The sequence below is a fragment of the Balaenoptera acutorostrata genome, chromosome 7, assembly GCF_949987535.1.
Source record: "Balaenoptera acutorostrata chromosome 7, mBalAcu1.1, whole genome shotgun sequence".
Taxonomy (NCBI): Eukaryota; Metazoa; Chordata; class Mammalia; order Artiodactyla; family Balaenopteridae; genus Balaenoptera; species Balaenoptera acutorostrata.
The window spans coordinates 30,262,597-30,274,775 of record NC_080070.1 but is presented as its reverse complement, the minus strand read 5'-3'; the positions used below and the strand labels follow the sequence as shown (position 1 = coordinate 30,274,775).

Here is a 12,179-nt window from a genome sequence, read left to right as displayed (position 1 = left end):
CGGGACTGGAGGAAGGTTCTGGGGCAGGACACCTCTTAGATTCCAGACGGGCTTTCACCAGGCTGGCTGCGCCATTCCTTGCTGCTCCCTGATACTCCCGGGCCAGGCCTGCCCGCTTTTCGCTCCATCTAACGCTTGATTTCACTGGAACCTCAAGAAAGGAGACGGGGACGGGGAGAGGAGCAATAGTAGAGGCTGAGGCCAGGTTAAATTGAGGGAGCTTTGAGGGAAACAGAGATTAACTAGCCATTGGCACGTGCCAATCAAAAACCAAGTCTACAACAGAAAAATCATCCTGGGAAGAGACAGCAAAAGAACGCTTCTGAGGAATGCTTTAGAAAAATAAGATCTGGTACTTCATTCTACAACTCCTAATTTACATGCACTTATTGCTGTCGAAGGCCCAGCTGAAGAGGTTAAGTGGCAAATCTTTTTCCTGATCAACACAAGCAATTTTTCCCTTTCATATTCATTTTTTAAACTATTGTAAATGCATTTCCACTTTCAACTGCTCTACTAACTGAACACAGCACATTTCTCATTCTTTCATTTAAGAATGGGGAGTGTCAATGAAACTGAATTAAACTATCATCTTTTGGGGGGGGTCAACCTATGTATAATTTGTATAAACTAAATATAAAGTGCATTTCAGGCTAAAGGCATTGAGCTTCTTCTGGCAAAAAATGATAAAATATCAGCTAATTCATTTCAAAACAAATACAATATAGAAAGAACAATGATAAACTTTAATCAAATTAAAGTCAGGAATATAAAGATTCTGGCTCAATTTTTCTTTAATTTCCCCATATCAGTTATTTTCCTACTGTCTTTGCTGAATTTTAACAGGCATATTATAATATACTTGTTCTGGGACAGCCTCTATGATTACAAATAAAAAATACACATCCATAAGTCCTTAAACGCCATTTAAAAAACCAAAGTGTCAATGCCAAATTTTTGATTTTAATGAAAATTCTGAACATTAAATGAGCATTGCTGCATTTACAATGCTGATTTTTAAAAGCTACCTGAAAATAAAATACAGTAAAATTATTGCTTCCAAAGTTATGTTGACATAATGTATACAAGGCAGAATCGAAACAATAGCAAACTGCATGAAAGCAGTTACATAACCAATCTTTATCCCTTCTTTTGGCATTTTATACACCTCTACAAAGCTATCATGTTATAGTCCTTATCTTGAAAGGGATGTCCTGCCATCTAGATACTTAAATTCTATCCATGTTAAGATATATCCTGAGGATATTAGTGTGTTTACCCATAGGAATGACTTTAATTTTGCATGTTAAGCAGTACAATACACACTTGACAAACCTCAGTGTGAAGTTCTATAGGCATATTACTTTGCCAGATAATACAAAAAAATCCACAATGCAAAACCAAGAGTATTTATTCTCATTATTTTTTAAAAAAGCAACACTTATTTCACAATCCCTGGAACTGTAAAATAGCCATTCTTTTAATTTACAGAATTGAGGGAAGTATTTTAAATGTCAAAACATACATGCTGAATGTGATTTAGTGTATCAGCACCAAAAATCTGAAAAGTTTACAAAAATTGTTTAGATGTGTAAGGTGCATTTATTCATGAATTACATTCAGTTTGAGGGAAGAAACAGTACCCCCAAACTCACTGATGTTTAAGAAATAGCTGAATAACTTCCACCTTGGTTTACAGCAAAATAAAAAATACTGCTTTTAGTTTTTCTTATATAAGTCATCTAAAATTTAGATCCAAAAGTGAAGTGCTGCCTTTTACTGGGAATAGCAGTTTGATCATTACATTTTTTATGTTCCAGTTTAAGATACTTCACACACAATAGATATTTAATGCCCTAAAAATATTTTAAAAACTTGAGTCATTTTGTGAACATCTGAAGTTAACAAAAGGTAGATCTCTTATATTTTTATGTAGAATTGGGTATAAAGTCATTGTGTGTCAAATAAAATTATGTTTTTAAACAGTATCAGTCCCAATCAGTAATCAGGACCTTTCTAAATATGTCGTTACCTTTTCAGGCAAAAATTACTCTTACGAAGTTAGATGAAAGTAAATACACAATTTCTTGGTTTACAATCCAAAATTATTGTGACATTAAAACATGCCTCTTTCCAAACCACTTGGTCAATGCTGATGACACTTAAATAAGGAAAACTTAGGCCAGTATTGCTCTAACTATACTGACATGCTGCCCTGAATGACCTACCAAGGCTGGGGAAGGGACTTGGCCTGGTTCCTCAGCTCTGTGGAGTTGCCCGCCGCCCCCGTCTTACTCTATAGCTTATGCAAAATCAACTCATGCACACTATTAACTCAAAATCCAGCAAGCTACAGCCCTGATGCACCTACATTCATAGATTTCCTCTTTACTGTGTACATTAAATGAAGAATTCTGTTGTGCTTTTCACATATTTGATACAAGTTTTCATATTTTATTTCTAGGTTTCTTGGGACGGAAAGAGAAAGACTAAGAAAAGAAATACAACAGGGGAGTCAGACTGTAAAGTAACATTACACACACAACTAGCCCAATATCTTTTTAATTTAAAAGATACTATCATCAAAAGGCCATATATATATATATAAAAGAAAACAAAGTCTCCTCCCTAAAACCCATATTATTCCATGACAGATTTTTCACAGCGACTAGTATATATATCAATACATTTTTCAAATCTGTTCAGTTATCCATTGTGTAATGCTTTTAGAATTAAAAGATGCCATTATCATCGCAGTCTGAACATTGTACCATTAGGGAGATGTGCTTAGAAATGGTTCAGTGATTTGCTCATTATGATGACTATTTACAAAGATGTCTATTTACGTTAGCAATAAATAATCCTGATATCAAAAGAGATAATGGTCATGCACACACCGAGATGGCTGCATGCTCTTAAAATATTTACATGTAGTTTTTCGGTTAGGGCTTTCCCATTAGCAAGTGAAAGTATGCTCCCTTCAATTTTCTCCACATCAGTCTTGCTTCTGGGGGATGCATCCTTCCATTTCTACAACTTCAGGCCACCCTTCATATTTGTTTGTGTCCTTATTGTTCTTTATGTGCTGTTGGAACACAATCATAGTATACAGTTTTTAAAACTTTAGCGAACTGCGTATCTGCAATAACATACTTATGTGTACTCACTTCAGTAACACTTCTATCAACATATAAATTATTGTTCAATATATTAAATGAGCAACGCTTGGGGTCTGGCATGTAGTAGCAGACCTTCAAATAACAGCTGAAAGAACAAAACACTGCAGATGGTCTTTAAAGGATCATTTGTTAGTCAAAAGTAGGTTTACATTCTGCTGAGTTCTAAAGTATTTCTAAACTTAATTGATTACAGTAACAAAAGTTCAATTAAAATCTTTAATAACCAACTTCCTAAAAGGCTTAAGATAAAACTAATCATATGCCAATGCATTGTCATGTAGGAAAAAAATTTTCATGCAGAATTGACTATTTTTAAGTTTAAAATCAAAATAGTGCCACGGTGATTTCAAATACTTGATTACCAAGAACCTATGAAAAACACATAAACATATTTAATGTCTGCTTTATCTAAGTTTCAAATAACTGGGATAGGAATAGGTCCTGCATGGTTTCACACAACTGCTTTTGTCCGTTAATTATGAAAGCCTAAGACACTAACCTGTTCAAAAGGGCTTTTTGTCTTAATGCCTTTTCCACCACAGAAGACCCAGTTGTCTCTAAAACCAAGATGAGTAATAGACGTACTCCCCAGTTCAGCAATGAGCTGCCGGGCCTCATCATTGAGTCTTAAAGAGGGAGAAAAAGAATAATACAATAAATGTAGTGCCCTGTATGTTATCTAAGTAATACTGATACAGTTAGGATACTTAACATACAACCATGAAATAAATGAGAGAATGCTGGCTTAGGTAAGAGAACATAAAGAAAAAATTTTATCAGAGTAACATTCCTACTATTTGAGTTCTTTTTTTTTTTTAATGAATTTTTTTTTTTTTTTTTTGCTGCACGGGGTCCTCATTGCTGTGCACGGGCTTTCTCTACTTGTGGCGAGCAGGGGCTACGCTTCCTTGTGGTGCGTGGGCTTCTCATTGCGGTGTCTTCTCTTACTGTGGAGCCTGAGCCCTAGAGCGTGCGGGCTTCAGTTGTTGTGGTGCACGGACTCAGTTGCTCCAAGGCATGTGGGATCTTCCTGGACCAGGGATCGAACCTGAGTCCCCTACATTGGCAGGCGGATTCTTAACCATTGTACCACCAGGGAAGTCCTATTTGAATTCTTTAGTGATGAAAGCCATGAAATCTAGAAATTAATTTCAAGTTCATACTATTTAGAAGTACCTTTTAGGTGTCTTTATTTCACAACAACAATTCATTTTCATTTATATCCATCAAATAAATAAGAGAAACTGTAGTCAGCAGGTGCCTTTTCAGGTTAATCCAAGATCTTAAGCAACTAACATCTTTGTAAAATTAAAAATCACTTTGAATCTCCACTAAACCCTTTGTAAATTACATCTGAATAGAATAAAGGTAAATGCTGATAGAAATTTGGATGTTTCTAACACCAGATGTTTTATTTAAAAGAAAATGAATTTTGAGAATAGGGATATAAATTCTACTTCAGAGGCAACTGCCAAGTGGTTTTTTAATAAAAATGAAAATATTAACCACATAGCGGCTAAGAAAGGGCAGTGACAAAAGGCAACTGCTAGGGAAACAGCTAACTGAAAGATGCCTTTAAGGAATTTTGTGTAGGTTCTTATCCTAATGTTGAGTGAGTCTCCATCTCTCCTCTGTCTCAAAAGGGAGAAGAAATTCAGAAGATACGTGCTGGTTGTAGAGCCAAAAAAAACCACACACACACACACAAAAAGATAACTAAGGGACACCTGTGCAGGTATCTGGCCAGTAAGTCCTCTGTACCACCCAAAAGATGGCATTTATAGGTCAATTAGAGAGGTTTGTTCTTCTAAAATCTGAGGCAAGGCAAGTTTTATATTTGCAAATAAGTGGAGGATCATTGGCTGCAAAATAGCAGGAGGGCCAGTGAGGAAGGCGCCTGTTTATCCTGCAGCCTTCTTTGAAGCAGCCCATGCTAATATCAGCTGGCTCCTTTAATGTATAAATGAAAGAAACACCAGGCGCAACAGTTCTAATGTAACTTACTTGAAGGTAAACGGGATACTTTGTTAAAAAAAGCTTCATAAACAGGAAAGAGCTACATATGTTATTAGCCTTCCACAATTATACAAACCACATCCATGGGGCAGTGGAGCTGTTTTAACCATAGCTCGGGCACTGCTGTCCTCCTGGGGGAAGTTCACTAGAATCAGTGAGAAAATCAGGGGCAGCCCTGGAATATTTAGCCTTTCAGACTCATCTATGTAAAGCGATGCCTTTATAATCAAGGGAGATAAAAATAAATGAAATGGCTGTGCAAAAGGACCAGTGAACCATCTTCAGCCTCTGAAGATTTTGAGAGCTTCACAGAGAACCACGTGTACCCGGGTCTGACTTTTTCCCCAAAGCCTGTCTGTAGCTGTGTTTCCTGTACCCATCCTTACATGAATTAGCTATCACTTCCATTCGTCTGCTCACTTGATAAGCAACTTGTATATTAGAGGGACATTCCCAGAAAGTATTGTCTGAACCCTGTTTTCTTGTTTCTAAATAGTGTTAGGATGTCATGGATCTGCAGACTGTCATATTCTACTCTTTAGTTTATACAAATGTTTTAATTCTGGCTCCTTAATTAGAACATTTTACTTGCATCATCAGTACTAGTAGGGAGTTTTGCTGCTTTATCGAGAACAAATGGTGTTGAAGTACAGAGGTCAGGCTTACTGGGCAGCGTAATGACAACCTCCTGGAGGAAAGCCTCAGGGCTTGATTCAGTTACATCTCAGAAAATTGCACCTCACAGGCTTCGGGGTTGCTCATAAATAGTTGAATGTTAGGTTCACAAATGCCAAGAGATTGCTTCATACACAAAAACTGCTTGCAAAGTAGGTGGTTATCCAAATGCAGGCCTGGCCCCCAGCCAGAAGTACATAAATTTTTTTCTTATCTAAAAATTTTTACATCAATTAAATATATTGAAGGGCACTCATTTTTCCTTCTGTACTTCTAAATTTCAGAAGTGGTCATTTTGATCCGTATGAATAAACTAAGCCAATTTAACCAAAGATCTAGAAGCAACTTGAAACTTAGCTTTGCATTTTGATCCCGTTAATCTTTCCTTACTTTTCAATGAGAACACCCTTAGGTCCTGTGCAAAAAAGGGTTAATAAAACAGGCCTTAGAAAGCCCTAATAGCAAGACTGGTCCTTGGCTGGCATCTGGAAACTTGGATTTGGGGAGGCTCCCCCCATTCACAGAACTGATCAGAATGGTTCACTGTGTCTAAACGGTACAAACAATACAGTTTATGCTGAACACCTACTTTCTGTCTGGGAGTCTGGAATTTTGGGATATGTAAGGCAGAGGGTGCCTCCGTGACCAGCTCCCAGTAAAAACCCTGGGCCTTGAGTCTCCAATAACCTTCCCTAGTGGACAGCATTTCATAGTGTCGTCACAATTTGTTGCTGGAGGAATTAAGCATGTCCTGTGTCACTCCACTTGGGAGAGGAACTCGAGCCTGGCTTCCTCCAGACTTTGCTCTCTGCTAGCTCCCCTTTGCTGATTCTGCTTTGTATCCTTTTGCTGTAGCAAATCATAGCAGTGAGTGAGCAGGTCTGTGTGCTGGGTCCTGTGCCTCTTCCCCGTGAATCATCAAACCTGGGGGTGGTCTTGGGCACACCTGACACATGTCCTTGTGTATATCTAACTATAGATTCAGAACAAGACAACTTTCTCAATAATTGCTAAAGTTTTCTAATCTGCCTATGTAGAATCTGGGGGATTTTTATTATTCCTTTTTGATATCTTTTATGTAACTAAGTAAAAGATGATTTCATGTTTCAAAAAGAAGTTTAAAACCATGCAACACAGCCAATATTTTGAGCATTTGATACGTAGGTATCAAAATGCCCCATTTCTTTAAAAGGCAGTGTAGTGTAACTAATATATTTATACATAGCATTAATTTTGGAGATACAACTGACCCTTGAACAACATGGGTTTGAACTCCCTGAGTCCACTTACATTCTGTGATGGGTTCAAACTGAGAAAAGGAAGTGTGCAAAAATACAAGGCAAATCATGTTACTAATGACAAAACTTTTAATACTACTACTACCAGGAAGACCTGAGTGCTCAAAATGAGATGAGACTCATACAACTACTGAAGGCCACAGAGAGAACTTTTGCTACCAAGTACAAATAATGAAGGGACCCACTGTTTCACAAGAATGATATAATATCAAGATCAAAGCACAACTGTCTTTTCCAGTGAGGCAAACACTCTTCGATCAACATAAAGAGGGAAAAGTAGTTCAGGAATGTCCATATTAAGTGCTTTAAAATAAATTTAAGCCGCCAGGCCCACACATGTCACACACTTAAATTCTTAAGGAACTTATTAATAAAGTCTTCAAGGTCGTGTCAGTTATTTTAGAAGCATCATGGAAAATGAAGATGCTAAGACATTAAAAGTTAGTAAAATATTCCAGTTTTCAAAAAAGACAAGGAAAATTTTAAAAACAATGGTCCAATAAAACTAATTCTAACTCCTAGCAAAATTCTAGAATGGATTAGAAATTTTAGAATGGATCTCCTGTGAGTATTACACAAAGAAGAAGAAAAGAAAGCGAGGGAGGGCTTCCCTGGTGGTGCAGTGGTTAAGAATCCGCTTGCCAATGCAGGGGACACGGGTTCGAGCCCTGGTCCAGGAAGATCCCACATGCTGCAGAGCAACTAAGCCCGTGCGCCACAACTACTGAGCCTGCGCTCTAGAGCCTGCAAACCACAGCTACTGAGCCCGTGAGCCACACCTACTGAAGCCCTTGCGCCTAGAGCCCGTGCTCCGCAACAAGAGAAGCCACCGCAATGAGAAGCCCGTGCACCACGACGAAGAGTAGCCCCCACTCACAACTAGAGAAAGCCCGTGCGCAGCAACAAAGACCCAACGCAGCCAAAAATAAATTAATTAATTAAAAAAAAAAAAAAAAAAAAAAAGAAAGAGAGGGAGTAGCCGGAAGGAGGCAGGAATAAATAAAGCCAAGTTAACATCATCTCATATATTTCAGATTTAGAAGAGGTTTTGGGGCAGTAGATCAGGGTATTATAATTAGCATCGTTCATGAATTTCAAGTGAGTATCTGATGGTCTCAGAAAATAAAATAATTAAACAGCAACTGAATGGTATGCCTATCAGGATACAGTGGAAACCGTGTGAGAAGTAGTTTCTGCAGGTGATGAATAGATGAATCCCTTGGAGGCGGCCTCCCGCTGGTGGCACACATGTTTGTCAGTGACTTAGATTTAGACACCTGAATGACTCTGGAGAGAGTACGAAGCCTGGGCCATAGAAGCCTCATAGGACAAATGTCAGAATCAAGACCAAGTGGGCCAATAACAGCAAAATTAAATTTAACATGGATATATGAATATAAAGTCCTTCATTCACATTAAACAAAAGCAAGTTCTGAATGGGGAGGAAGACCTGACTTGGCAGTGGTTTAAAAAAAAAAAAATCTGAGATCAAATGAGAAGATCTGAGAATTTAAGTTGACCAAAAACGTGATGTGACTGCCAAAAGAAAACAAATGCAACACTAGTCTCCATGAATATTAGACGTAATTTCTCAAACATGGTGAGCTAGCATCTCCATTGTACCCTGTACTGGCCAGACCACATCTGGGAACACTATGTCCAACTTGGGGCACCATTTTAAGAGAGACAATAATCACCTAGAGAATGCCCAAGAAATGCAACCAGGAGGGTAAAATGACCTAGAAACTTAACATGGTAAAAGGTTAAAAGAGCCATTACAGTTTTAAAGTGTGTTCACGGAACACACTTCGGGAAATGCCATAAAAAAATGCTACTGAAGAATAGTACTGTCAGAGAAAACTATATAGTTGTTAAAAACAGAACGTAAAAGAGTATAACAAACTTCATGTACAATGTGATTCTAATTTCACAATATATCATGATAAATCCAAGAAAGAAGAAAGCAAAATAAAAAAATGTTAATGGTGTTTTTCTGAAAGTTGGATTACTTTGCTCTATATTATAAATTTTTTCATCGAAAATGTATTTCTTATATTATTATAAATCATAACTCTGAAAAGTCGCATAAAGTTTTAAGTTTACGTACTTGGTCGCTCCATCGTCGTATGTTCCCATTAAGACTACTGTTCCATCTTGAATGGCCTTCAGAAACTCAATAAATGGGGCCACGTCTGAAAAAAAAGAAAGGGTTGAGGGTTGGTTTTTTTTTTTTTTAAATGACTGAGTAACCATCATGATAATCTCTTAAAAGTTAGTAATATAAAAAATGAAGGGCTTCCCTGGTGGCGCAGTGGTTGAGAATCTGCCTGCTAATGCAGGGGACACGGGTTCGAGCCCTGGTCTGGGAAGATCCCACATGCCACGGAGCAGCTGGGCCCGTGAGCCACAATTGCTGAGCCTGCGCGTCTGGAGCCTGGGCCCCGCGACGGGAGGGGCCGCGATGGAGAAAGGCCCGCGCACCGCGATGAAGAGCGGTCCCCGCACCGCGATGAAGAGTGGCCCCCGCTTGCCGCAACTGGAGAAAGCCCTCGCACGAACCAAAGACCCAATACAGACAAAAATAAATAAATTAATTAATTAAAAAGAAAATCCTTAAAAAAAAAAAAAAAAAAAAAAAAAATGAAGTGCTTGTAAATCAATAATTTCTAACGTAGAGTAACCAAAAGAAAGACAAATCTTATGAACAGGTTAAAAATTAAGTTTCCCATCAACTTAAAATTTCCCAATCCTGATTCATCCTGTATGTTTTTTATACTGATATTCCAGGGGCTAAATGAAAAAACCATAGTAAAGTCATATTAAAGCATGACTTATGATTTAAAGTAAGAAATTTAGGGGAGCAGGAGAAAGGCTCATGGACTCCCTGAGTACATGGCAAATTGTTTGCACAGATACTTTTCTAAAAATGAAGATAGAGAACTTTTATTTAATGCACAGAAGGATCTGTAATTTAAAAAAAGTATATAAATATGTATACAGTTGACCCTTGAACAACAGGGGTTTGAACTCAGGAGTCCACTTATACGCAGATTTTTTTTCAATAAATACTACAGTACCACATGACCCACACTTGGTTGAATCCGCGGATGCATAACTGCAGATATGGAGGGCAAATTATGTAACTTGAGCATCTGCAGATTATGGGTTATCCGTGGAGGGTCCTGGAACCAGTCCCCTGCAGATACAAGGGACAACTGTATACACACACACACTGATTTAAAGAAACTCCTGGGCATATCTACTTACTATAAACTAGGGGAAGGAATGTAGGTTAGTTATCACTAAAAGCCAAACTAATTAAGGTAAATATTGCAGTCGTTACCTGCTTCATCTAGTATATCAAGATTCATAAGGGCTTAACCACCACTTCAGTGACAATAAACTGATGATGCCAAAGAGGCTGATCAAGTACTGCAAATCATTCTACATCTTGAACTCCTCACAATGTCAGGTTTCCTTACAGCCCCCAAGTCTAATACTACTTCAAAACTGGGTTCCTTCAAATCTACTCACTTTCTTTCCACAGCAAAGATTCCAAAGATTTTCTCTAACTGAACTCTATCTTAATAGCATTTTTAATTCAGAAAAAATGTAACAGAGCAGCTAACAAATCACTTCGATTTAAATCCAAAGATGGCAGTAAATTGCAACTTCTTCTTAATTTGAGGAGTATTTTTAGCAGTAGTTAATCCACCTGAGATGAAATACCAGAGCTTCTGGTCACATGACTGATTTCAACAATAGTTTTTTGTTTTTTGTATTTTTATAAATTTATTTATTTATTTTTATTTTTGGCTGCATTTGGTCTTCGTTGCTGCGCACGGGCTCTCTCTAATTGTGGCGAGCGGGGGCTGCTCCTCGTTGCGGTGCGCAGGCTTCTCATTGTGGTGGCTTCTCCTGTTGCAGAGCATGGGCTCCAGGCGTGGGGCTTCAGTAGTTGTGGCACACGGGCTTAGCTGCTCCCCGGCATGTGGGATCTTCCCGGACCAGGGCTCAAACATGTGTCCCCTGCATTGGCAGGTGGACTCCCAACCACTGCGCCACCAGGGAAGTCCCAACAATAGTTTTATAAGAGTTTTTCCATGCAATAAATTTTGGTAGAACCAATTACGCCTTTAGAATCTAAAATTGATGGTACATTTTAAGTTTACACAGTTTTGACAGCTATGCAAAGTCCTTCTGATCTCATTTAAAAACTAAATAATACGTGCATTATCTCATTACAAGTTGAAGAAATATTAGAAAAGCTGAATGGTCTGAAAACAAGATAAATTTCAGGAAGCCTAACAACTGCTGGCTTCCAGGGAATACACAAAGCGGATGAGGATGGGGAGGTGCAGGGGAGAGCCTCAACTTAGGAAAGAATCAAAAGATAAATCAGTGTTGGCCTTCCTTCTTTCGGGCACATTCTTCTTCGAGGTGCCAGTTCCTTCCCCTCTGCATGCTGGTGTCTAACTTCCACCTGCTCCTTGAGGAACTTCCAAATTAGGAAGATTATCTGTGGATTGTTCTAAGTCCAGTAAACTAGAAAGGAAATTCCATTCCTTCTCTCAAATATTCATCTACTTGAATAATAATCCTGGTTATAAACTTAGTTTTGAGACTGAAAAATCATATGAAAAGAAATCAATTCAGTCAGCTAAGAATGCTTATACTGGTTATGTCCTTCTTCAAATTACTTATTCTTTCTTTTAGAAATTTCAGGCAGAAACCTAGAAGAGCCCAAAGCTTTGAATTAGTTGTCCTGCAAAAAACAGGACTCAGATTTTAAAAAATCTCAATTGTGATATTATTGCTCTTAATTACACATCACCAACAATTTTTATAAAAAGCAAAGTGTATGCAGTATGACGGATCACTTAAATACAGCTAGACATTCAGTGAAAAGAAAGAGTAATCAAATGAACTAACACAAAATTAGTACCATTATTTTCTCATTAATGGGCTACATAATATTGATGTGATTCAGTGCCAGCAACAGAACAGTTAT

At 38.0% G+C, this 12,179-nt stretch overlaps 1 protein-coding gene across 3 annotated transcripts in view; it reads right to left on the bottom strand.

The window, feature by feature from the left end:
* Nucleotides 1-943: 943 nt before the first annotated feature.
* FAM3C (FAM3 metabolism regulating signaling molecule C) overlaps nucleotides 944-12,179 on the bottom strand; it is a 57,488-nt gene continuing 46,252 nt past the window's right edge. For all 3 annotated transcript variants that reach the window (XM_007177249.2, XM_057550298.1, XM_007177250.2), the window contains 3 exons: nucleotides 9,276-9,360; nucleotides 3,679-3,805; nucleotides 944-3,085 (listed from right to left, as the gene is read on the bottom strand). In XM_007177249.2, the coding sequence (XP_007177311.1) occupies nucleotides 2,996-3,085; nucleotides 3,679-3,805; nucleotides 9,276-9,360 (302 nt within the window). In that variant the 3' untranslated portion in view covers nucleotides 944-2,995. The remainder of the gene's footprint in view (nucleotides 3,086-3,678; nucleotides 3,806-9,275; nucleotides 9,361-12,179) is intronic.